General features: G+C 35.3%; 2 protein-coding genes across 3 annotated transcripts; both read right to left on the reverse strand.

Moving 5' to 3' along the window:
* Positions 1-6289: 6289 nt before the first annotated feature.
* si:dkey-202g17.3 (4F2 cell-surface antigen heavy chain) lies at positions 6290-18297 on the reverse strand. Of its 2 annotated transcripts, XM_051129764.1 has the most exons (9): positions 18236-18297; positions 16325-16709; positions 12707-12871; positions 11992-12089; positions 11346-11423; positions 11158-11213; positions 10833-11028; positions 7668-7775; positions 6290-7282 (listed from the first exon to the last, which is right to left on the reverse strand). In XM_051129764.1, the coding sequence occupies exons 2-9, from the start codon at positions 16698-16700 to the stop codon at positions 6905-6907; spliced, it is 1455 nt and encodes a 484-aa protein (XP_050985721.1). In that variant the 5' UTR covers positions 16701-16709; positions 18236-18297; the 3' UTR covers positions 6290-6904. The 2 variants fall into 2 exon arrangements, with proteins under 2 accessions (XP_050985721.1, XP_050985720.1); XM_051129763.1 differs by lacking the exon at positions 18236-18297 and having other exon boundaries at positions 16325-16719.
* Positions 18298-18427: 130 nt separating this feature from the next.
* On the reverse strand, positions 18428-26601 carry ppm1na (protein phosphatase, Mg2+/Mn2+ dependent, 1Na (putative)). The gene is made up of 6 exons (XM_051128613.1): positions 25959-26601; positions 22301-22872; positions 20333-20450; positions 20129-20243; positions 19986-20049; positions 18428-19845 (listed from the first exon to the last, which is right to left on the reverse strand). Exons 1-6 carry the CDS (start codon positions 26359-26361, stop codon positions 19816-19818), a joined length of 1302 nt encoding a protein of 433 aa, XP_050984570.1. The 5' UTR covers positions 26362-26601; the 3' UTR covers positions 18428-19815.
* Between the last annotated feature and the right edge of the window lie 409 nt (positions 26602-27010).

Below are 27010 nucleotides of genomic sequence, written 5' to 3' on the forward strand. Positions count from 1 at the left end.
AGAAAGAAAGGTCTTATCTAGCGTAAGGATCGGTTATTTTCATAAAAATAACACAATTTATATACTTTTTAATGTCAAATGCTCATCTTATCTTACTCTGCCTGGACTGTTTTAAGTCAAAAAACTCCCATCTCATGTTCTCCCTCAACTTCAAAATTGTCTTATATCGCTGTTTTACCTTTTCTGTTAAGGGTGTTTGATCTTCTTTGCATGTTCACTTTGCAAAGACTGTGTCGGTACTTCTGCAGCGATGTAGGATGATTTTGAAATGATTGTTGAAGTTGAGGGAGAAAATGCAATTGGAGTTTTTCAACATACCCTAACTGTCTTGAGTCAGAATACACAGAGTTCAGGGAGAGCAAGACAAGACAAACGTTTGAGATTAAAAAGTATTTAAATTGTATTTTTTTTAAATGAAAATAACCGATCGTATACTCCAAATAAAGTTTAATTATAATTTTATATCAGTAAGCCTTATTGCATTTGAAGTATACTAATTCTGGCATAGTTTTTTGTTTTTGTTTTTGTACATGGGAAACCAATGCCTATGTGCACTACACAATTTTAGCTTTGACTCTTATCAAGAGTTAATGGAGATTGCAGACAATTGCCAGAAATCAGAGACAAATCAATGCTTGTTTAAGTGAACAATGGTTGCTTTTTTAAAGATGAGGTCTAAGAGAAGCACTGATGTGTTGCAGATGTCTGAGAGAGGTACAGTATTTAGCAGTGTTGGGCGTTACTTTAAAAAAGTAATTAGTTATAGTTACTAGTTACTTCTCACAAATAGTAACTTAAGTTAGTACCTAAGAGTTAGTAACTAAGTTACATCATCAAAAAAGTAGCAAATTACCAGGGAAAGTAACTGTGTTACTTTTTTTTTTTTTTTTAATGTTCAAATATGTCAAATAACTTGCATGCCCCAAATATTAATGTTAAATGAATCTACACTATTTTAATGTTGCTGTGGTACAGTGTGAGAGACACTTTTCAGGGGCTAAGTATCATGTTATTGGGGTCTCTTCAACCCACGGACATGAAAAACATCCCATAGATAAAAACAATACTTGCGTATTGTTTACTACAGTATAAACTTAATTTTTCAAATAGTTTCTGGTTATATTTACTAAAAAAGGTCATCATATACTACACTGCTTGGCCATTGTTAATGATGTCAGTGAGTAATAATTTATGCTATTTAACTTATTAGAGATCTTTAAAATGCAGCTATATTAAACATGGCACCTGATGACTAATTTACTATTTTTTTTCCCCATGTCATTTCGCTTTATTTGATGTTTGATTCATCCCAAGTTCTCTCTTATGTCATGCTCCGGCGTTCCCATATTCATGCGCAGTATTCAAAAACGTCGCTTGCAGAGGAATCTTAAAAATAAATAGATTAAAATGCATTTATATTTAGATCGAGTGGAAGATATAGATTGTACCGCATGTTAGCTTGCTTATTGTGCCCAAGAGCATAATTTATTGAGCCCATATGTCTTACTAACTAGAAACTATGCTTCTGTAGTTCCAACCACATAACTTTCCAGCATATGCTGGTAGGTATGTTTTGATGCTGGGATGCTGGTTAGGTATGTTTTGATGCTGGTTTAAGCTGGTCCTTTGCTGGTTTATGCTGGTCCTTGACTGGTTATGCCCAGCATAAACCAGCAAAGGACCAGCTTAAACCCAGCATCAAAACATACCTAACCAGCATATGCTGTTTTTTTCACCAGGGTTTATGACGCTGTTTGCGAATGTTCGTTTGAACTATGGTTTCGGGAAACACTGAATCGTTTTGATGCTGGGATGCTGGTTAGGTATGTTTTGATGCTGCTTTAAGCTGGTCCTTAGCTGGTTTATGCTGGTCCTTGAGAAACATGACCAACATAAACCAGCAAAGGACCAGCATAAACCAGCTAAGGACCATCTTAAACCAGCTAAGGACCAGCATAAACCAGCTAAGGACCAGCTTAAACCAGCTAAGGACCAGCTTAAACCAACATCAAAACATACCTAACCACCATATGCTGTTTTTTTCACCAGGGATGTGAAATGTGTTTTGACTGGAAATGATAGTTATGCACTGTGGGAAAAAAAAACAGTTTTGACACTTTCTGTCAGAGAGGAATAAGGAATTTATTTATTAAATACATAATGTTTTTATTGAAATGGTGAAATGAAGTTGTATCTTTTTTGCCATCACAATTTCTGTCACCCCTTCAAGCGTTTGAAGAGTCTCACCACACGCCACTCTGAAGTTGAAAGGTGATTACTTTTAAGGTGAAAGTTCCTTGGCTCTTTATATCTGCATCTCAGTTCACAGTAATCCAAACAGTCTCTTTCTAAATAGCTGAAGTTTAATCTCTTTAAAAAGTATGGGAACGTTTGGTGTAAATGCTGTATAGGAAATTCCACTGTCTTTCATTTTCTGGATTTCCTTTTTTTCCTTTTGTGTGAGGAATGTTTAGAAAAAAAAAAAATTCTTTTAAAACAGTTCTTAGGGTCATGCCGAAGGGAGAGAGAGAAAGACTGCAACCGTACTTGGCTTCCTTCCACGTCTCATCCTTGATCTGATCTTCTGCTTATGACAAACCAGATTCCAGTTTGCCTGGTAACCACTACCAGAACAACACAGCTATAAACAGAATATCGACAACCTCGCAATTAACCTTAAAGCAAAAAGATCTTAGGACTTTTATCTCAGCACTCCTAAAAATCTGGGATTAGGCTGTCAGCCTCTTCAGGAATATGGCTTCGCCCTAAAGACTTCATGAAAATGTTTCTTTGTGGGCAGAATAGCAAGCTCAAAGTAGATTTGGAAAAGCGGATATGAGATTAAGTCTCCCCTCAGTGGGGAAAATTTATGGCACTGTATTACTAACACACTCAAGGCGAAAATCACCCATAAATGTGTCTCATGCAAACCCTTGGTTTTGTTCAGACAGGCCTCTTTTGCTTCATAGCTTCATTTTGGTCCTCAAGGGCAAATCAATGAAAGTATTTATTTACAATCTATATGAAATTATCTTTGGTGTTGCTGGTTTGTTAAACCAGATGTTTATCTCCCCCTAAAAGTGGTTGAGAAATCTTTCATCTGAATAAAACATGAATAATGCTACTGCAATTAAAAATTCCACATGTGAACTATAATTTATTACTTGTTTTGGCTGAAATTCGCATTTCTGAAAATGTGCATTATCTCATTCACTAAACTGTTACCTCCCTACAAATCAATTGAAAACACATTTAGCAAATGAATCAGAGTTCACTCTCATTGTTTGGAAACGTGTAGAGTGGCAACAAAAATCATCACGGTCAATGACACAACAAACCAGATTGCTCATTCTTTTATATGCATCCAACTTTAAACACAGTTAATGGAAAGAATATAACAGGGATAAAAGTGTCATCGCTCTTCCTTCCCAATAGATTGTCATGCTGTTTTGCTACATCTGATATGAAAGCTGAATGTACTGTATTTCCTTAAAAACCTAAATCAAAGTATTTAGATAAAAATGTAAAATATTCAAAGTGAAATTAAGTACACGTTGTTTAAATAATTAAAAAAGAAGAATCGTAGAATGATGTGTTGTAGCAAAAGACAATTTTATTTTTTTTAATTTAGCTTGTAGGCCCACCCAAAAACCAAAACTAAAAGCCCTCCACCCTGTAAACCCTCATAAAATCCAGAAAAACATGATCATTTATTGTATTGTATTTTATCTGTAGATTTTTGGATTTGATTGTAGACTTATGGCATATTTTTCATTTACAAATCAGTTTTTAGGTTTCACACAAAATTTCATTAATATATAGCATTTTTAAATGAGCATTTTTAAAAGGTGTTTATTTTAACATTTAATTTTCCTGATTTTTAACACAATTTGTGTACATATGAAGTACAAAAATGGGCATGACATACATTATGCTTTATTTTGGGGGCCAACTGTAATGTAGAAGATGAAATCATGAGAGACTTGTCTAAGTTTCTTTTCTCCTAAAAAAATGTTGGGTTAAAAATAACCATTTCTGGGTTATTTGGCAACCCAGCACATGCTGGGTTATCTTTACCCAGCTTTTGGGCCTGTTTAGACCTGGTCACTTTGTGCTGTGTGATAAAAGCGCACATTTTAGAGTGGCCTTTTATTGTGGCCAGCCTAAGGCACATCTGTGCAATAATCATGCTGTCTAATCAGCATCTTGATATGCCACACCTGTGAGGTGGATGGATTATCTCGGCAAAGGAGAAATGCTCACTAACACAGATTTAGACAGATTTGTGAACAATATTTGAGAGAAAAAGGCCTTTTGTGTACATAGAAAAAGTCTTAGATCTTTAAGTTCAGCTCATGAAAAATGGGAGCAAAAACAAAAGTGTTGTATTTATAATTTTGGTCAGTGTAGAAGGCTAACGTTCCAAGCAGAAGTTAGCTGGGACGTATATAAAAAAAAAAAAAAAAAAAAACTCAGACTACATGTTTTCTTATGTATATAGTAATAATGTGATAGGAATACAATGTAATAAATCTTAATTTCATTCCGGAAGTTTCACGTCAGTCAAGTTTTCTCTCAGGACAGAACACCGCTGACTGCTGACAAATGTATCCAGTTTTAACCGGTCTAGCACGGACTACCCATCATTGGGTTACACTGACCCAGTGCTGGGTAGGTGTATGAGGGTGTTCGTCTGTTGTATTGACAGTAATACAATTTCTGCAGCTGCAGCTTAGTTACAGAAGAACAAAAACAATCAACTGGGACACAGGAGGATAATGCTAACAGGCCAAATATGTTTCAGCATTTTGGACACATTGTAAACAAATTTCCTCAAGGGACCAGTCCATTTCGATTAATACATCCAAATAAGGGCGTGTGTTGGTTTAAGGACACGTAAAATCTGAGAATCTCTGAATGATGAACTAAGGCTCTAGTCTCATGCATGTTTGTGAAAATGCGGTTTTTAATTTCAAAGTGATATTGATTTACAGGGTAAATTGACGTTTTGGTCTGGAACGGCAGAGTGCAGGAATAATCCAAAAACGGATCTCACTGAGCACTTAATGCACAACATACACTAGACGTGTCAGAACTTGTTTATGCAGTGACTGTTTGTATAGCTGAGCAACTGCTTTTCACATTATGACAACGTGTTAACAGTTTTTAATACATATTGTATTTACTGTACAGTCACATTCTACAGCATTTTTTCTTTTTTGTATGACCTACAGAGAATGCAAAGCTTAGAGGGAGAGGTGCTTGCTGTTTCTTTAGAGCTTGAAATTGAAAAATGTTTTGGATTCATGTATGATTATCCTTTTCTTGATTCATAACATAACACCGTGTTGTAATATGACTCAAAAAGTTAAGCAAATCAAAAGTAATTGATTTATTTCTATGTACTGAATTTTGTCATCTATAATCATTTGCAGATGGCATACTGGAGTGTTTTGTCACAGAGGAATTGCTTCCCACCACAACATTTTTGATTTATGAACGTCTGATTTGATTCATTTAGCATATGAATAACCAGTCAAGTGTAATGTTATAGAGAAACCCCAAAGAAAGTCTTGCTCTCTGCCCTGGCTTTATTAGAAATGAAAAAAATAAAAAATAAATAAATAAATAAAATAAAATAATTGAGCAAAATGTTCTGTTCCATTCTGGTAAGAATGCTAAGATTGTTCTCATCTGTATTACAACACATAATGTGCAGAGGTAAGAGTCCATTTGATCCCTGGAAGTTTATTGAATCAAGATGGTTATTTTGGCCATTTAGAAAATAAAATCTTTCTGAAAAACAACAAATATAAATATATTTATTATATATATTCTATGGTATTCTGCGATGGAACATTATGCCTTTATAATAGTATAATAGTAAAAAAAATTATTATAGTAAATTATAATAGCAAAAAATCATAATAATAATAATAAATTACTAGCAACGTATGTATCCTAACACACACAATTAAATAATATTTGCACATCACTTTAAATGTAGTGTTGGTGAGCATAAGAGAGTTTTTTTTTTTTTTAAACTTAAAAAATCTCTCACATTTAAATAATACATCACATCTTATTTCAGCTTAAGTTCTTTGCTGACACCTTGAACACTTCTTGATTCTAAAGAAAGACATTACTTTTTAATAAAAAAAATGCATTGTAAATGTGCTAATATTATATATACACAGTATCTGAAAAGTAGCAAAAATAAATAAGGGGAAAAAGGTTCCCATTTTAATATAAACAATTCAGTAATTTAAATTTGTATTAATTTCTCTTTATTAGATTATTTGCAAAGGAACAAAGTGCAGTGCATTCCCACTGCCAATATTTATTCATTGTTATTTAGTTGTATAAATACTTAATAATACTTACTCTTAATTAACCAAAATAAACATCATTAGTATACAGTTGAAGTCACAAGTTTACATAAACCTTGCAGAATCTGCAAAATGAAACTGCTTGCTGTTCTTCAGAAAAATTCTTTAGGCCCACAAAATCTTTGGTTTTGCAGCATTTTTGTGCATTTGAACCCTTTCTATCCATCAGAAAAAAATGCATTAAGAACTGGGGGTGAAAACTTTTTGAACTTGAAGATCAGAGTAAATTTAACTTATTTTGCCTTCTGGGAAACATGTAAATACAGTACTAAATTAAAAAAAAAAAAAAGAAAAGAAAAAAATATTCAGGCAAAACAAGAAAAATGTACACATCATTATTCTGTTCAAAAGTTTACACCCCCATCAGTGAGCGTTTTAACCATCTGTAATAGTTGCATATGAGCTAATAACATGCATTTTGTACGATGCCTCTATGGTAAAATAATTAACAAGGTCTATTTAAACTTTTGACTTTAACTCACTTTAATTAATAAGCAAACACAAGCCGTTCTATCTTAAAAATTGTCAGATTCAAACAATTTTATGACAATGGCCTCATGTGGCTGCATTTTTATTGATCTTAGAGACACAGGGCCTAATCGGTCAAGACCTGTGCTGGTTACAAACACCCCACCTTCAGGTAGGCTGGGAGCCCAGTCCGGGTCCAGAGTGTGAGGTTCAGAACCCAAATTAAATAGGACCAGGAAGTGAACGCAGCCCCATGAGCGCAGGAAAGCTAAAGGAGGTGTGGCTGTAGAATTGAGGCTGGAGGATGACATGCTGGCATTGAAGGAAAGAAAGGTGAATCGGCCAAAGTGTAGAGCCTCTTCACGGGCACGCGACTGACTCAGAGAATGGAAGAGGGCTAGAGGTTGATTCAACTGATCCAGATCCTGAGAATGTATTTTTAATAGAAATAGAAATATCATACCACAAAACTTTCATTGACCCATAATCATCCAGAACATTCAAATTCAAACAACCAGATTCAAAAAGGCCTAAACTCTTAAAAATAAAGGTTCCAAAAGTGATGCCATCACTTCAAAGAATCATTTTGGGTTCCTTGAGTGAAAAGTTCTTAAAAGAACCATTTTTCCCTCAGTGTGAAGAACATCAACCTTTTCCACTATAAAGAACCTTTTGCGCAATGGGAAGCTTCCATAGATGTTTAAGGTTCTTCGTGGAACCAGAGATGCCAATAAAGAACCTTTATTTTTAAGAGTGCATTTCAAACTGTAATTACAGCAATGGTATGTGAAGATGGTTTTCTCATCTCACCTGAACTGGATTGACCTCATCTCCATATTTGATGATGGGCGTCCCAGGTAAAGTCATGATCAGGACTAGAATTGCTCTCTGAAGCTCCCATGGTACTCCTCCACCCACCTGTGATTGGTGCAAACACATGTGACATTGCATACAAAGCATACAGGATTTTCAGAAACTTGTCTTATAAAAAATTTAATTCAGACTGCTTTAAAAACAGCAGTGATAAACATGGTTTCTGTGGATCAAAATGCATTATTCAACGTTCAATGTTCAATGCATTATTGGCCAGAAGCATTAAGTCATCAAAATGTACTGCTTTTGACCAATGTATTGCCATAACTTTTCCATGATTTTTACCTTTTTTTTAAAAGTAAATTCTTGATGAACGACACATCAATATAGTTACTTATTGTATAAAATAATATAAATTCTCTCTATGAAAGTTGTATCATGGTTCACTAAACCATAAATCAAACTGCATTCTACATGTTGTTCATTTTCTCTAGTTAACTCATGCTACTATGATTTACACTAGTCTTATTTACTGTAAATACAGGTGTTCCAGTTTGATGCGTCACAAAAATGAGACCATGATCATGGATTTGCCAAATTCTTCTGCCAGATAAAAAGCAAATGTGAAATATAAAATGATTCAGTATAAAACAATAATGAAGCGTTGCATGTTAGCCTGCTTATTATGCCCAATAGCAAGTCCACCTGTTTTACTACCGGAAAAAAACAATACTTGTACCCCATAGAAAAAAAACAGCATGCTGATCAGGTATGTTCTGAAGCATGGTAGCTGGTTTTAACTGGTTTAAGCTGGTCTTTAGTTAGTCATGAGCTGGTTTAAGCTGGCCCTGAGCTGTATATATGATGGTCCTGAGCAACATATACTGGTTAGTTATATTTTAAAGCATGGTAGCTGGTTTAAGCTGGTCTTTAGTAGGTCATAAGCTGGTTTAAGCTGATCATGAGCTGGTTATAAGCTGTTCCTGAGCAACATAAGCTGATTAGGTATGTTTTGAAGCATGGTACCTGGTTTAAACTAGTTGTAAACTGTTTATAAGCTGGTCCTGAACAACATATGCTGGTAAGGTATGTTTTAAATCATGGTAGCTTTTTTAAACTGGTTTAAGATGGTCTTTAATTGATCATGAGCTGGTTTAAGATGGTCCTTAGTTGGTCATGAGATGGTTTAAGATGGTCCTGAGCTGGTTATATGCTGGTCCTGAGCAACATATGCTGGCTAAGTATGTTTTGAAGCATGGTAGCCAGTTTGAGCTTGTTTAAGCTGGTCTTTAGTTGGTCATGAGCTAGTTTAACAGGTCCTAAGCTTGTCCTGAGCAACATATGCTGGTTAGGTATGTTTTGAAGCATGGTAGCTGGTTAGAGCTGGTTTAAGTTGGTCTTTAGTTGGTCATGAGGTGGTTTAAGATGGTCCTGAGCTGATTATTTGCTGGTCTTGAGCAACATATGCTGGTTAGGTATGTTTTGAAGCATGGTAGCTGGTTTAAGCTGGCTCTTAGTTGGTCATGAGCTAGTTTAAAACAGGTCCTAAGATGGTCCTGATCAACAAATGCTGGTTAGGTATGTTTTGAAGCATGGTAGCTGGTTAGAGCTGGTTTAAGCGGGTCTTTAGTTGGTCATGAGCTAGGTTAAACAGGTCCTAAGCTGGTCCTGAGCAACATATGCTGGTTAGGTATGTTTTGAAGCATGGTAGCTGGTTTGAGCTGGTTTAAGCGGGTCTTTAGCTGGTCCTGAGCTGATTATATGCTGGTCCTAAGCAACATATGCTGGTTAGATATCTTTTGAAGCATGGTAGCTGGTTTAAGCTGGCTCTTAGTTGGTCATGAGCTAGTTTAAAAGTGGTCCTAAGCTGGTCCTGATCAACGCATGCTGGTTAGGTATGTTTTGAAGCATGGTAGCTGGTTTGCGCTGGTTTAAGATGGTCCTTAGCTGGTCATGAGGTGGTTTAAACTGGTCTTAAACTGGTTCTGATCAACATAAACTGGTTAGGTATGTTTTGAAGCATGGTAGCTGGTTTAAGCTGGCTCTTAGTTGGTCATGAGCTAGTTTAAAACAGGTCCTAAGATGGTCCCGATCAACAAATGCTGGTTAGGTATGTTTTGAAGCGTGGTAGCTGGTTTGAGCTGGTTTAAATGGGTCCAGTTGGTCATGAGCTAGTTTAAACTGGTCTTAAGATGGTCCTGATCAACATAAGCTGGTTAGTTCTGTTTTAAAGCATGGTAGCTGGTTTGAGATTGTTTAAGCTGGTCCTTAGTTGGTCATGAGCTAGTTTAAACTGGTCCTAAACTGGTTATAAAATGGTCCTGAGCAAAATATGCTAGTTAGGTATGTTTTAAAGCATGGTAGCTGGTTTAAGCTGGTCTTTAGCTGATCATGAGCTGGTTTAAGATGGCCCTGAACTGGGTATAAGCTGATCCTGGGCAGCATATGCAACATAGCTGCATATGCTCAGGACCAGCTTAAACCAGCTCATGACCAACTAAGGACCATCTTAAACAGCTCAAACCAGCTACCATGCTTCAAAACATAGTCAAACCAAAAATGATTCAGACACCAGATATATATTTTTTTACTAGTGGGTGCGGGACACTATAGTTCATTTATGTAAGTGAGGATAGCAAAATAAAGTAAACTGTGACATATTATACCCAAAAATTCTTCATACAGTGGACTACCAGTAAATTGACATTATCAAGAATTTGTTCAGGCACTGTTTAACTCTGAGTTCTTGTCATATTTTATTACCATTTACTAAACAATAGCGAATAAACTGTGATGTGAGAAATGTTGAAGTGTGTCTGAAGAAATTTTGGTTTGACTGTACCTAACCAGCATATGCAGTTTTTTTCAACAGGGTAACCACAGGTTGAGAGCTGTAGCAAAATAAATCTTTAGAAAAATTACGTAGAAGAATCAATGCGCAAGATTAAGTCCTCTATAGAATTCCACCCCCTCTTGAACACCATGATTACACAAAGTAATGTGCACCGGCCATATTAACTTAGCACGCTAACTAGAGGGTATAATGATGGAATGTTAGCTTAGCAGTCTCATGGCTAGCAATAATTGGCTTTAATTCAGTAATTTTTGGGGGATTTTGCTGTCAATAAGCAGTAGAGTCAGTTCAGTGAAATGTCAACTCACGGTCCAGCTCGGCCAGTCTCCTTGTGGTTTCTGCAGACTGGCCTCCATGGCCTCAGCCACCTCAGCGGGAGATAGCGGATGGTGTGATGGGGGGATCAGTGACTTTATAACCAGCTCCACCAGTGAGCCATTAACAACAATGCTGGACGCATTGAGTGCTGGAAGAGTGTTACCTGTTTGCCTCACCATCAGTATTCTACAATGAGATAACGAGACCTCTTTTATGTAACCAAGACTTAAGCAAGTTTAAACGGTACAGGATTTTATCCTTCAGGAATTGACTTTGTGTGATCGCCAGTATGAGTTCAGCTGACAAACATGATACCTTTCGTCATCTTGTGAATTAAACTCTTGCATCAGCACATTCCACTCCATTAGGGTCTGTGAATCATAAATAGACATCAGCTTTTAAGCAGACAATAGGCATGGGCCCACCACTTCATGTTGCCAAGAAAAACCAACACACATTTTCCAGAAACCAAGACACGTCAGTGTTTTTTCAGACAGTTTTACCTTTGCAGAGAAGGCTGTGTCTGTGTCACAGATCCCAAAGCCTGATACGCCATGCTCCAGCCAATACTTTAATGAGTACTGGAGAGGAAAATGTAGGCAGAAATACTGGCATGAAACAAAATCCTAATAATATATTTTTCATTCATCACATTTAAAAATAATGTCCCACCTACATTAAATCCATTCTCTAAATGTAACTGATGGTGTTAACAAATAAACAAGCTTCTACTAACGCTCTATTATCGTGACTTGTGTTTCATGGGACTCATAGTCAAGCGCTCTGTGTTGCACCAGGTGAGCTACCGAGCAAGTTTACTAAATCAGACAAGCGATGGAGCTGGTTGTCTGATGCAAATGTTTGTTTTAGTTTAGAAATCATGCACTGCTGTAAAAATGTTTTGAGGTCATAAGACTCATAACATAGTATTGTGCAAGTAACCTTACAAAAATAAGTCTTTATTAATTAATAAACTGCCCATGTAATTATAGGGTACGTTGGGAGGATATATATAGTGACCTATATGTATATGTTTTTGGAGATACATGTTTTTCCAATGAGTCGAAAAGTTGAAAAAACAATCCACACTACGCACTCTTTTTGATATCTTGCATAATATATATCCAGTATATATGTAATATTCCTTACTTGAATGTGCTCTGATGGACCAGACGAAACATTGGTTTCATTACCCGACTCCTGCTCAAACAGATCCAGCTCACAAAGGTCCAGCACCACTCTCACACCTGAACCATATACAAATCCACTGGATCAGTTAATATTGCTTTAATACAACCAGTATAGCCTAATATTGCTTAATATTTTTATGTGCAAAAATTCACCATCGTTTAACAAGCACAAAGGGATTTACAGTAGCCCCCCATAGTGTTAGGATACACCTCAAAATGTATGACTCTCTTTGCATTAGATAACAAAAGCACACATTTCAAGTACAAAATTATTTTATATAAAAAAAGATAAAACAAAAAGCATAAGGACACTGTGTGAACTTGAGGTGAACTGCGTTCATACTGTATATCAATTATAAATCACCGGGGGCAGTTTGTTACAAGTAATTAGTTCATATTAGCTAAGACAAATGTGCATAATTAGTTTGCACATGCCACTTTGATATCTTTGGTATTTCAATGCAATGATTTGGCAAATACTTTGAGACCAGTGTACAGTGAGACTAAAGAAGACTGACACATTATAACTAAACAGCGCCATCTAGTGAATGTAAAAGGTAGCTGCTCCACCTACATGCAGATAAAACACACTTTTAATTTCTATAAAAGGCAGAATGTTAGTAAAATAGCAGAATAAAATCAAGTGAATCCTTATTAATGAAAAAAACACCTACCTGCTTTGCGGCTTTCTGTGATAAGTTGTGTGAACTGTGGAAGTGTGCCCAGATTTTGGTCAATCTCTGTCAGGTTGGTTGGAGAGATGTCATGCCGAAACAACCCTTCCAGGATCACTGCCCCGGCCCCCAGTGACTTCAGATACGGCAGGTGCTCTGATACCCCTGAATGAGAGTTATATATGATAATTTCAGGCTTCACTACTTGAATTTCATTGTTGTTTACATGTATTAGCCCAACTGTACAGTCCATTCTGTGCTTCTCACACTCAGTCACTGTACCACATGTATACTATATGTATAAAGTATGTTACATACATTGCAATATCAGTAGTACTAAATACATGGAAGAATTCATATATTTAACTGCAATTATATTTAAAAAAAAAAAAAATAAACTGAAACATGAAATACATTTTAAAGGGGTCCTATTATGCTTTTTCACTTTTTGAATTTTTATCAGTGTGTGGTGTGTATGTTTGGGCATTAAAAAAAAAAAAAAACTACAAATCTCCGCTCCAGAAGTTGATATTTTGTTTTTAAAAAATTGAAATTTGGACTGCAGCGTGGTTTTCCAGGTGCTGGGATGTGACAACGTGGCCCATTAGAATAAAATAAATGGAACAGGATTGTGCTACCTTTTCCATCGCTAATGTTAGGCTAATCGACCATCTCGTCCCTACCCACCCCTCAACCATTCGAATTTCCATAGGCGGCTATGGAAATTCAAATGGTTGGGGGGTGGGTAGGGACAAGATGGTCGATTAACCTAACATTAGCGATGTAGCGTGGAGAGCTGCTTCTGGGATGCTTCAATGAGCCGCAGCACAGCTGGTATAAACACAAGCACTGACTAGAGCGTCAGAGCTGTAATGCATCGCAGACGTGTGCAGTATGGGGGGTTGAAACACATGGAGAGGTGCGGCTGGTGTAAACACAAGCACTGACTAGAGTGGCCTCGATCTGCTCCGGTGGCCGTGTCAGAGCCAGTGTGTGGTTAGAAATGTATTCATTATACAGTGTGGATCAGTGGTTCCCAACCATGTTCCTGGAGACAGCTAACCAATCACAACACATTTTGTTTTTCAGAAGGCGGGCCTTCATCAAACCCGGAACTAATCGAGGCATTTGTGCCTGGCTGGGGAGAAAGGTATAAAGGGTATGCATGTGACGTCAAAGTCCGGCTCTGCCCACTGAGTGGCAAAAAGACTGAATGGCAGCATTGGTTTCAATGTGAATGCTGCGACAGAGCACACAAAACACCTCTAAAACCAGAACGAGCTTTGCGATTGACTGTACAAATAGATTCGACAAGAAACCTGAGGTATATTTTTACAGGCTGCTGAAAGCTACTGAAAAAAGAAGCAAATTAATCGCTGCAATTCAAATAAACTATATACGTTTTTCAGCTGGATGATGTGACAGTATATATAACATTGATATAAGTGATCACCGGGGTTTAGACCAACCTATTTTGTATTTACAAAATGAGTTCACAGGCAAATTTGCTTTTATTTATTTTGCCCGACGTCAAAATCAGACGCATGTAAGTGTTAGAAAACACAATTCATGGCTGCATCAATATCCACTGACCACTGGATATTTGTTAAGTTGTTATGAACATTATATCAAGTTCAGCAACCTTTAGTTTAAACTGATTATCGTTTGTTTTACTGAAGTTTTCGCATTTTCCCTAATAAATCCATTCACGCTGAAGGCTCTTTTGCCACCCAGTGGCGTCAGTGCATACCCTCTATTGTAACAGTGTAAATTATGTTAAAAATAACCACCAAGCATGAGAGCATGTTCTAGTACACCCCCAAAACAAAATCAAGACTTTGTAAAAGAGCATAATAGGACCCCTCTAATTTTTTGTTTTTTAATATTCATTGGAATATCAGTAGTACTAAATACAACCCCAATTCCAGAAAAGTTGGGATGTTTTGTGAAATGCCATAAAATTAAGAATATGTTATCTGTTCATTCTCTTTAACCTTTATTTAACTGACTAAAGTACAAAGAAAAAAGATCCAATGTTTTCTGTGACCAACGTTTAATTTTATTTTGTAAATATAACCAAATTTTGATTTTCATGGCTGCAACACACTCCAAAAAAACGTTAGGACAGAGGCATGTTTAACACTGTGTCACATCAACTTTCCATTACAATGTTTAATTTGGGAATTGAGGATACTAAGACTTTGTAAGCAGAATTGTTGTCCAATCTGGTTTGATAAAAAACTTTAGATGCCCACCAGTCAATAAGCGACAGATCTGGACTGCAGGCAGGCCAGTCTAGTACATTCAGTCTGTGTCTACAAAACCACGCTGTTGTAGCACATGCAGAAGGAGGCCTGGCATTGTCTTGATCTAATAACCATGGACTTCCTATGAAAGACGTCATCTTGATAGTACTATATGTGTCTGTACAATTCCAATACACGCCTCCATTTCAATGGTGCCTTCGCACATATTCCTGTCACCAATGCCATTTGCTCTTCTGCACCTTCATACCATGACAGTCGTTTGCGTTTGCATCTGTCATAATGATGAAAGTCTGGATGGTCCCTTTGGTCTTTGATACTGAGAACTCAGCATCCATTTTTCCCAGAAACAAGCTGGAACATGGACTCGTCTAACCACAGCACACATTTCCATTGTCTTTTTGAGTCTGAATCTCCGAGATGAGCTCTGGATCAGAGAACCCCATGGCGTCACTGCAGTTTCCCAAGTCCTGAGCCCATGGGGCTATATTTAACACCACAGCATGACGGTTTCTTATGCAATGCCATCTGAGTGCTCAAAAGTCATGCACACTCACTTGTGGTGTCTTGCCTTGCCCTACACAGACTGACATTTCTCTGGATTCCCTGAATCTTTACACAATATTATGTGTGGTAGTTGGCGAACGACCTAAATTCTTTGTGGTTTTCTATTAAGAAATGTGATTTTTGATTTGTTTGACACTTTTGTCGTGAAATTTGTGATTACAAAGTGATGAGACATGATCCAACTTCACTTGCAAAGACTGAAATGCTCCTTTTATACCCGAACATGATATCCTCACCTATTTCCATTTCACCTGCTTCAAAACAGTTTAAGTGGGATATTCTATAACCTTTTCACTTTTCCTTTCATTTTGCCTCTGTCCCAACTTTTTTGGAGTGTGTTGCAAATCCATGAAAATCTAAATTTGGTTATATTTGTAAAATAAAATGAAAAGTTGGCCACTGGCAACATTAGAATTTTTTTCTTTGTACTTTGTACAAAAGTCAATTAAATATAGGTTAAAATACAAAAAGAACATCTTAATGTAGGGAACATTTTAATAATCTAAAAAAACCTTTTCTATAAACAATCTTTTGTTCAATGGAAAGATTCAATAAATATTGAAAGATGTCAGAGAACCTTTGTTTTTATGAGTGTTGACATTGTGTTAAATGTTCTGTGCTGTAGTTTCTGGAAACTGCTTAGAAACCCAACAATGTCTTAGATTTTGACATGCAGGAGTAATTTTAGGCCCCAGGATGACTGGATAAACAGTTTGGATATTTTGACAGCAGTAGATGCAATCTACCATTATTGTTACTACTGCAAATGATGTTTTTATTAACTTACTGCTGATACGGCTGACCTCGTCACTGTCTACATCCATGAAGAGTGCAGGCTGCAGGCGGTAAAACACGTCCCTCTGCCACCAGTGCAGTGAAGGAGACTCCATCCGCGGTGTCTGAATGATTATTGCGACTGCAGTGCCCAGCATTATCAACCAACCAAACCAGAAACAAAGCACCAGACGAGAGCGAAACTTCTTCCATCCCGGTCCTCCTGCGCATTTCAGTAGCTCTTCTTTGCTCAGGGGTTTCCAGACATGTTGGCGCTGCTGAATGTCAGGGATAAGGAGAGGTACGCTCTCTGAGCTGTCCAGATCGGTGAATCGACCTCCAGCAGACACGCTGCCATAGCCTGGATCACCTTCAACCTTCAGTGTCATCTGGTCTCACTGGATCGTAGAAGCCGTTGAGAAGAAAAACCATAAGTTTAAGTTTTGGTTGTGTCTTTATAGTGTAGGTATCTCGCAATACCACTATCAACACAAACAACCACAGCAACATATTTAATCTACGCTCTTAAAAATAGAGATTCCAAAAGCATGTTTTTGCAGTGATGCTATAGAAGAACTATTGTTGGTTTGCCAAAGAACCTTTCAGTAAACAGTTCTTAAAAGAACAATTTTCTTTTAGTGTGAGGAACATTTTAAAAGTGCAGAGAACCTTTTTCAACTGCTAAGAACCTTTTGTGGAATGTAAAGGTTCCGTGGATGTTAAAGGTTTTTAATGGAACCATCAATGCCAATAAAGAACCTTTATTTAAAAGTGTAATTTTTTATCACATTTAAAATATTTCTGTTTTTGTAGCTGATCAAAATCCCTGAAACTATCACTTAAGTTTCTCCATTAACGAACATTACAAAAATGTTGTCTTCTGGTGCAACAAACATTAAGTACAACTATAAACTCAAACAAACTCAATTTTTTGACAAACTCAGTGTCTCTTGTGTATTTATATTTGATCTGCTTGGATGGTTGGTACAGACTTCAAATCAAAAGACAACAGAACTCAAGACACATTTATGTAATATTAATAATGTATGTTGTATTTATGAGTACATTCAGATAATTATTATTAATCATTTGTGATTTAACGTATAATATAGTCTATATAGAATTTTTCCAAATCATATGAAATCAAAATATAACTGCTTCCCATAACTAATAATCAAGGTTATAGTTAACTAAAACTAAAACAAACAAACAAAAACATTATCTTTACTTGAAATAAAACAAATTTCGCATTTTCATTTAGTTTAAGTTGAAGCACTAAATTAAATAAACAAAAACTTTACGAAAACTATATATAGACATAAAAAACTAATAAAAACAAAGTGACTAAAAAGTTTATACAATGAACATGTAATCAGAAAATATTTAAAATATTAAGCAAAACTATAATAGTGTCATATAAACTTAATTTTCCTACACTGCAATAATTTGGATTTTCCTATTTAGTTTTTTTTGTATTTTTCTAGTACAAATACATAAATATTCCTGAATCAAATGCATTTACTTGACAAGTAAAATCACTTAAGATATTAAGTAGTTTTCTAATATATATATATATATATATATATATATATATATATAAAAGTACTTCATTGGCAGATATTTTTGCTTGTTTTAAGCAAAAACTAACACAATTTTGATAACTTGATCATTTTGATAACAAAACAAGACATAATATCTCAAGTCAGAAAACTGCATCAGTTAATGTATGTTCCTTCATGCCACAACCTTAGTCCTCGTGTCACTAACTTTACATAACAATGTCAGTGTTATGCATTTACATAATATTTTGTATTTCTTGGTCCACTCTGTATACATAACATAATGACACTGTAGGAAGACTGTAAAGTCCTCCCAACTGTGAACTCTAGTCAGAAACACAAGATATTTGAGCATTTTTACTTACCTGTTGTGAACGTCTGACAGCGCAAGCTCTCTTCGACTTTCTTCTTTTTGTTTCAGTTTTCAGTTTATTGTTATGACAAACACACCAATAACCTGTTCTCACAACAGGGGAGAACAGGTTAAACTTTAGTGAGGTCCAAATGCTCTTGTATCCTTTAACTTCTTGTTTTTAACTCTCTTTGAACATTAAAGCATGACAGTAACACCAAAGATGAGCTTTCAGTAATTAGTATAGAGGTGTCATGGCTCCTGACACTCCAGTCACACATTCTATAGAGGTTATGGTACATTCACTGAGGCCAAGTAGCACTGGGTAAGTTTATTAAATAACTGGAGTAATTAAAGTGTTTACCATTGTATATTCCCTTTTTAGCTTTAAAATTAATGCTGCTTTCATTATAGCAAATGCACATAATAGATGATCGCACACACACAAACATTCACAAGCACAGAAACTTGTTGTCAAAGCTGCCCGTGACAATTACCAATAAAACTTTTTTTTTTTTGTAGAATATTTCAATGCATATTAACTAATGCCATGTATTTCTGTAAACTGTTGCATAGTGATGGGCAGGATACAATGCACGCAAAAAAGTATTTGGACAATTCATTCACTCATCACTAATTTACATACTGTATACTGTAAAACACAACTTCTCAAGTCTTCATGTATGATTTCATACTGATTTACACTCACAAAATGACAGACAGGCATTAAGTTCTTATATACAAAACATGGATCCTTATTTACAGCATTATTTTCATGTGTTTTAGAACTAGCAGATGTACTCTAGTTAAAAAAAGAGAGAGAGACAAGTGAATTTATAGTTCAAGTACCATTTAAAAAGTTTTACAGATGTTAGATTTAATATATTGTACAGGTTCAGTTATATAAACCTAAGCTCTCTGTAAGTAAAGAGAGCTTAATATCCATAAAGAAGTACAAGAAACACATTTATAATACACTTACACATTGAAGTATTTTAAATCTGTTTGCAAATCTTTGGTCAGTCGTGAAGTCTAACGTAAAACAAGCTAAAACTGTAATGTTACATAAAGTCATTTATTTGAATACATTTAGAAAAGTGTTACTTAAAAAGCTAACAAAGTACATTCATTTAAAAGTGATTTGTGTAATTTTGTGCAATTTCATTTATCCCAGCTGTCAAGTCATTCATTTAATTTAATTTAACTAAAAACTTGGATTCAGTGACACTTTAAAGTCTCCATGAAATGTATTTATTTAATAGAATATTGAAGTGTTTATTGCAAATGATCATTTTCATGTGCCCTTAAGATATTTAATCAAAAACAATTTCATTTCACTTTTAAGTAAAGTAAAATCTTTATATCTTCCATTAGAAGCTTTACATGGTGTCAGATGCTTTACCTTCATGAAAGCATTTGATAAATCCACCTATTTCTGTTACTAATTTTACAGTACACAACATTAATTTAAAAAAGAAATAGTTTGGCTAAACAATTTGACCTCTGTAAAGCAGGTGGCACACTTATATCCTCCTGGCATCATTACATCTACAGAGATTCAAGGCTTGATTCCATCTCCATCAATATTGGCCACTAGGTGGAGTCATCAGAGCAGGCAATATCCTTAAATGACGACAAAATATTGGTGTTGATGTTTGTAAAATTAACTTTTGCGCTTTATATTTAAAGACACATTGAAATCATATTAAATATATACGGCTTTAAATATAATACAGCTTTAAAATGTATGTATGCATACATACCATTGGCTCAAGAGATCTAAAGGCTGCTGCATATTTCTGATATGCGCCAATTATGCAATCTCTCCTGCAGACAAACAAAACAGAGATTCAGAAAACGTGTGTAAACATTTGTCACCGATATGTTAGTGTCCAGTATCACTTACTTGCATGAGATTCCTCCACCTGGTGGAAGGCCGGGAATATCTTCAGACGCCAGGAACTTCATCACATAGAGTAGGTCAGGCTCCTCATCTTTAGATCTGATCACGTTAATGATCTCTGTGTAACGTGAAAAAGTAGACTTTTATATAAAACCTGACGTTTTATATAACATTAAATCTTTTATATCAAATGAATTAGTAAATTACCTGCCACTTTTTGCTCAATGACGCGCTCTAACTCTGCTTCCTGTTGTAGTGCCTCTCGTGTCACCTTGGGGGCGCCATCGAAGCAAATAATGATAATGCTGATGTTGTCTAAACTTCCCTGCAAGATAAGAATTTAAAATCCTGCTCACAAAAATCAACTAAATACATAAGTTAGAGAAGATTAATGCATTTCAATAATACTATAAATATACATAAATACAGCTACTGAGTTCATGAATTAAGATCAGTATGTTCATACACAGCAGTTGTAATCTCCTCTCACTGTCTCCTGTAATCATTCTATTTAAAGACCAGTATCTACATAGAACAGCTCAAGCTGATTCTATTATGCTCTCTGTAATCTTCCTCGCCTCAACATGCGACAGGGAAATATCATTATGTAATATTATGTAACCCAAATGCCTAATCATTTGAAGTAACAAGGGATTTCTAAACTTGTTTAATGTTTTAGAAGGTGACGGTATTACTGGCAATTCAATACTGACTTTGCATCACACTTGTGTTATTGTCTTGCCGATCATGGGTTAATGAATTAATGACTAGCAATAAAAAAAAAAAAAAAAAAAAAAAAAAAGCATACTGATTCTCGTCAGTGATTCTCATACTGTGAGAAAAAAATGTGACGTGTATTTTATTTTATTTTATTTTATTATTTCATTTTAGTTTTACCAAGAATCACCCACTTAGACAAGAGGAAACATTTAAACTAACCACAGATTGTTTGTTTTTAGGAGACATTCAGGGGTAAGAGTTGTACAAAATTAGTGGAAAATGTGTATAGACTTCATAATAGTGCTGTAGAAATAAGTACCAAATATTCTGCATCAAAAGAAACGGAATATACCATTTTTGTTGTTCATATGAATGTATTTGCTAACATGTAAATGAATGAATAAATGAATAAAATGCATTTTGACAAACCATCACTTAGGGTATTGTTTGCATTAGCATAATGTAATATAATTGTACTGTGCATTGCACATAGCCAGTGTTATTTTAGTATTATTTATATATTATTAAGTAATATTTTTAATTGGCTTTTGTTTTTATATTTTCAGATGTCATTTTAATTTTAGTTTTAATTTAAGTTTTGTCATTTTGTTTTGTGATTTTAATATGAACTGTAACAACAACAACAACAACATTGTTTTGTTTGTTTACCTTTGCAGTTTATGTATTATTAGTAGTAGGAGTATTTATTGAATTATTATTTAATTTTTAATTATTCATTTAATTATTATTTAAATTTTTATTATTTATTTAAGATTTTAGCACAATTTTAAAATATTTTTACTGTTTAAAATAGCTGTTTTCCATTTACATATATTTGAAAATGTAATTAATTCCTGTGATCAAAGCTAAATTTCTATTTTCTTCAATGTGATCAATTGACAAATTAATCAAAAGTTATGATAATGACATTTATAACGTTAAAAAAGATTTATATTTCAAACAAATGCTGTTCTTCAAAGAAACCTAAAAAAATCTACTCAGAATATCAGAATGATTTCTGAAGGATCATGTGACTGGAGTAATGGTGCTGAAAATTCAGCTTTGAAATCACGGGAATTAATTACATTTTAAATATATTCAAGTAGAAAACAGCTATTTTAAATAGTAAAAATATTTCACAATTTTACAGTTTTTTGTACTTTGGATCAAATAAATGCAGCAGAAGAAACTTCTTTAAAAAACACTAAATTTTATTTTAAATTGTTTTGACTAGTGTAGATAGTCATTATTTTTTTCATTTCACATTAAAATGACTGTATTTGTGAGCTAAAATTGAACATTTTTTTATTTTTCTTTTTTCATATTTTTCTTTTATTTTGATCTTTATTTAACAGCACAGTGCCCTTTGACTCCAGGGCTTCAGGAAATCTCATTGGAGCTTAAACATATGGCCACTGGCCAAACCAATGTGATCCTCTCACTACTGTTACCAACCTTATAGAGGCAGAGGTCAATGACCTGTGAGCAGATCTCCCTCAGATCATCACAGACCTGCAGGCGGTTGCGCACAAACGCACACAGCTCCTCATTCCCGATGGCGTCCCAGACGCCATCACACGCCACCACCAGGAACTCATCTTCTGGGGCTCGCTCCAGCTCGTACACCTCTGGTTCAGGCGACACCAGCTGTTCAGTCTGAGTCCTCCATTCCACCTCCTTAAAGTCGAAGTCGCCAAGAGCACGAGACACGGCCAGCGAGCCGTTGATGCGCTGCAGGGTGACGGAGCCTCCAGCGTTCTGGATGCGTTCTTTCTCACGTGGGTTGATAGGTTTGTGGTCTTCCGTGTAGAAGACCACCTGGCCGTCACGGCAAAGGAAGGTTCGTGAATCGCCGCAGTTGATGAAGTAGATATTTCGTGGAGAGATCATAACGGCAGTTGCTGTTGATCCGCTGTGGTCCCAGCTCTCATTGCGGGCCAGGGAGTGCATGTGGCGGTCTATGTTAAGGAAGCCATCTCTGATGCCGTCTTTGACCTGGTCTACAGCCTCATGCACCGTCACACAGCCTGATTAGACAATCATATAACAGGGTCAAGCACAGTGACATGAGACGTTTCAATCTGCTCAGTAACCTGCCTTTCAACCTGCTTGAGAAAAGCTTGTTATAATCTGAAAGATTTCCATTACTAACTCTGAGGACATGTTTAATTAATACATTAACTCAGCAGTTTTAATTTAAAAAAAAAAAATTAAAAGCAGCTACTATTTATATTTATTGTATATATAAAAGTTTATACTGTGAAAGACACAGTATAAATGTATTTATACTGTGAGAAATATTATGGTTCTAAATAAGTGTAAACTATTATCTGAAATATTATCGCTCAATAGAACAATACTATTTTAAAATAAAGTGTTTAGAAAGTTGAAAAACTGTATTAAACAACTTATTGATTGTAATCATTATTTATTTATTTTTTACTGTTATATACTTTTTTACAATCTTTCTTTGAACTTTTTTTCCATGGACCCCAGTGTGTCCCAAACATTGTGATTCAGCATATTTGACTGGCCTATTAATTAGCCACAAATATGCATTTTAGGATGATATGGATTTGTTATAACACTTATGTTATTGATTTAAAAGCTTTAAATGTTTAAAAATGTTTTAATATGAACAAAGATCACATTTTTAATTATTATTAAAATAACCAATCTTAGTAGACAACTAGTCACTTCAAAAGAAGTGTTATGTTGTACTTTTGTTCCATTTCTCTTAGAAAACAGTAACACTTTACAATAAGCTGTCATTTGTTAACATTAGGTAATGTATTAACTAACAATTAACTAACATGAGCTAACAATGATCAATATATTTATTACACAATTTATTAATCTTTGTTAATGTTAGTTAATAACAATACAGTCGTTCATTGTTTATGTTAGTTCACAGTGCATTAACTAATGTTAACAAACACAACTTGGGATTTTAATGCATTAGTAAATGCTGAAATTATCATGAACTAAGATTAATAAATGCTGTAAAAGTATTGTTTATTCTTAGTTCATGTTAACTGTAACTAATATTAACTAATGAACCTGATTGTAAAGTGTTACACGTTACAAGTGTTGCAAATTTAGTTTGTTTAAATGTTTTAATCATATTATAATAACATTTATTATGCTACACATCTATGGAGAAAAAAAAGAAACCACATTAAAATTATAGTTATAATTTTTGTGTTTGAGTAAAATGTAATATATATATATATATATAGGTATATATATATTGGTTTTATTTTGTAAACTACTGATAAAAAATGTAATTTAGAGCATGAAATGACAATATAGGTCAAAATGTGTATATTTATTTTTAGACAACACCAAACCAATGTTTTAATTTTAGAAGAGTTAAGAAATCAATATTTGGTGTAATAACCTTGATTTTCAATCACAACAGATTTTGTGACCAATTCTTATTTATTCTATGACAACTCTCGGAAGATTTTAGCATGGTAATGTAAATGATAATGTTAATGTATTTGGTCTTGGCGGAATAGATTTGCTACGCTGCTGCTGAATTGCTGCTGCTGTTGGTTATTGCTGTAGTTGTAGATTATTGATGCTGCTGCTGCTGCTGCAAGTACAGGAACTTGCTACTGCCAAAGCATTTGTCGATACGGTGCTGTGAGTATTTAAGACATACTGCTGCTGCACAAATAGCATATAAAATAACCCATAGCAGACCTATACAGGTGGAGCTGGGGAAGGTGGAGGGTTTCAGAGGAACTCTGAAAAAGTGCGCTGCTGCTTAAGGCTCGAGTGAATGCCAACCAGCCATTTAAAGATAAAGGTACAAACTCATTGGCTGCGTACGCGACATGAACCAATCAGCTTGTGCCAAGTCGTATAAGGCTGTGAATGTCATCAGTTATGTTAACACCCATCAGCCTGCGCCAGAAGTTTGGATGAAATGTGATCAGATCTTTATAGAACAGAATAAATATTTTACTCAAACCAGTAAATCCAAAGAAACTGTGTATTTTCATGTGGTCACTTAATTTTTTGTTTCATAACTGTATATAAAAAGAATTAATTTCTTCTTCTTTTTAATTTTTTTATCTGCTAGTGTACTAGCATGTAAAGCATCACTATTTATGACTCAGACATTTGATCAACACTATTGCATAAATATATTAAAGAGATAATAAAAAATAAAAAATAAAGATTCTGTCATAATTTACTCACTTGTCCCACACCTGTATGAGTTTCTTTCTTCTGCTGACAAAAGAAGATGTTTTGAGGAATGACTATTTTTTTCCAAGTCAGTGGCAATAGAAGTCAACGACTACTGTTGACAGTTTAATTGCCAGCATTCTTTAAAATATCTTCTTTTGTGTTCATCAGCTAAAAGAAATTCATACAGTACAGGTTTACAACAACTTGAAGGTGAATATTTTTTTATTTTTTATTTCTGGGTGAACCATTCCTTTAAAGCTGTTTTAATGTGGCTTTAATACAAATATATTTAGTCTTACTGCACTGTAGATTTGCCACAGCTTACATTTAAAGTTAAAAATATCAGTTACACTCTATTTTAAGGTGTCCTTGTTACTATGTGAATACACAATAAGTACTGAGTAATATGGGTATTAACATGTACTTTCTATAGGGTAGGGTTTGGCTGTACACTAATTATGAATAATTTGCTTTTAGTAAGTATAGGTAGGTGTTACCAAATTACTGTATCTTTAAGTAAACGTATCATTTTAAAGGTTTTCACTGGACAACACACATATTTATATATATATATATATATATATATATATATACATACATACATATGTATAAACTATTAAAACTACCTCACAGCTGTTTTTAATTACTTACTGCCAATAAGCAATCACCTGCAGCAGTTTAAAGTAAGAAACTGGCTAACAATAACACAACCACTGCCTAGGACACTAGCAAATTATTGTGCTTAGCAAATATTGTGGTGGTGGTAACATTTTTAAATGTGAAAATCTACGTTGTTAACATTTTGAAATTGCTGACATGTAAAAGCACAACATCACTAACTTTGCATGTACAAACTCCATCATTTTATCTTCAAAAGAGTGATAATGACTAATAATCTGTGTATAATGAGTACCTGTGTGGAGAATGAAATCCAGCAGGTGTCTGGAGCAGTACTGAGCCACCGTTCTCCCCGCATGTCCATCGTACACGGCAAAATAGCTCCATTCTGGCAAGGCATTGGTCATCTCTGGCATGCAGGTGTGGGAATCCTCCATCTGTGCACGCCAGCCCTGCATACTGGCCATGCCGTAGTTAATGCCCCATTTCGACCCACCTTCCGCCGTATCTTTCTCCAAAATGGGCCTGTCTAAGTAGGGTCTGCCGACATCCTCTTCATTTTCAAAGTACTCATCATCAACTCCCTGCTCCCGTCGGCCACCCTTAAAAAAGAAGGTCACCATCTTCTCGGTTTCCTTCACCAGCTGCCTCAGGAATGAGGGCACCTCCATGGTGCTGGCCCGCCTCGCGGTTCTCATGGCCACCCGGATCTGCTGCTTCAATCTTCTACTGTTCTTCAAACTCCTCTTTCTGGTTCTCCGAAGCCGACCCAGTGCCTCCCGTTCAGGTGTGCCAAAAAAGGAGGCACAGTTGCTGGACAAACAGTGCAATTAGTTTGGTGTTCTAAATATGTTGAAGCAAGCCTCTGTTGTTTCCAGTGAAATCCATTGGACTGTTCTAGTGGTATGAAGTATTGTGAATTGGGTGTGTTTATTACATTTGCCAAGCCTTGTCCTTTCTCTTGCCAAGTTCTGATTGGCTGATCTATTTATGTTCACTCATCCTCAGACAGTGTTCTGTCTTTCCTTTCATTGGTACGCCCTCATGTAATCCCTGCTTCGTGATGTGTCTGGATTAGTGAGTGTCCACACATGCACTTGATGAACTACACAGTGTTTAATAATGAGCATCCAAACAGGACGGATTTAAATATCATGTACATTATTGACAATGAGCCTTGCTAGAACGTGTTTTGGGTTTGGTTTTTAACAGTGTATTTGTATAATACGTTAATACAGTTTGATATTAGTGATTTGAAAAGCCCACTTTTTGTACCTGCTCATACCTGCTGTGGGCTTAAACAGATTTTTAGATATCATTTTGATTTTCCAACTGCTTAATTGAACC

This window comes from Labeo rohita, chromosome 15 (genome assembly GCF_022985175.1).
Source record: "Labeo rohita strain BAU-BD-2019 chromosome 15, IGBB_LRoh.1.0, whole genome shotgun sequence".
Taxonomy (NCBI): domain Eukaryota; kingdom Metazoa; phylum Chordata; class Actinopteri; order Cypriniformes; family Cyprinidae; genus Labeo; species Labeo rohita.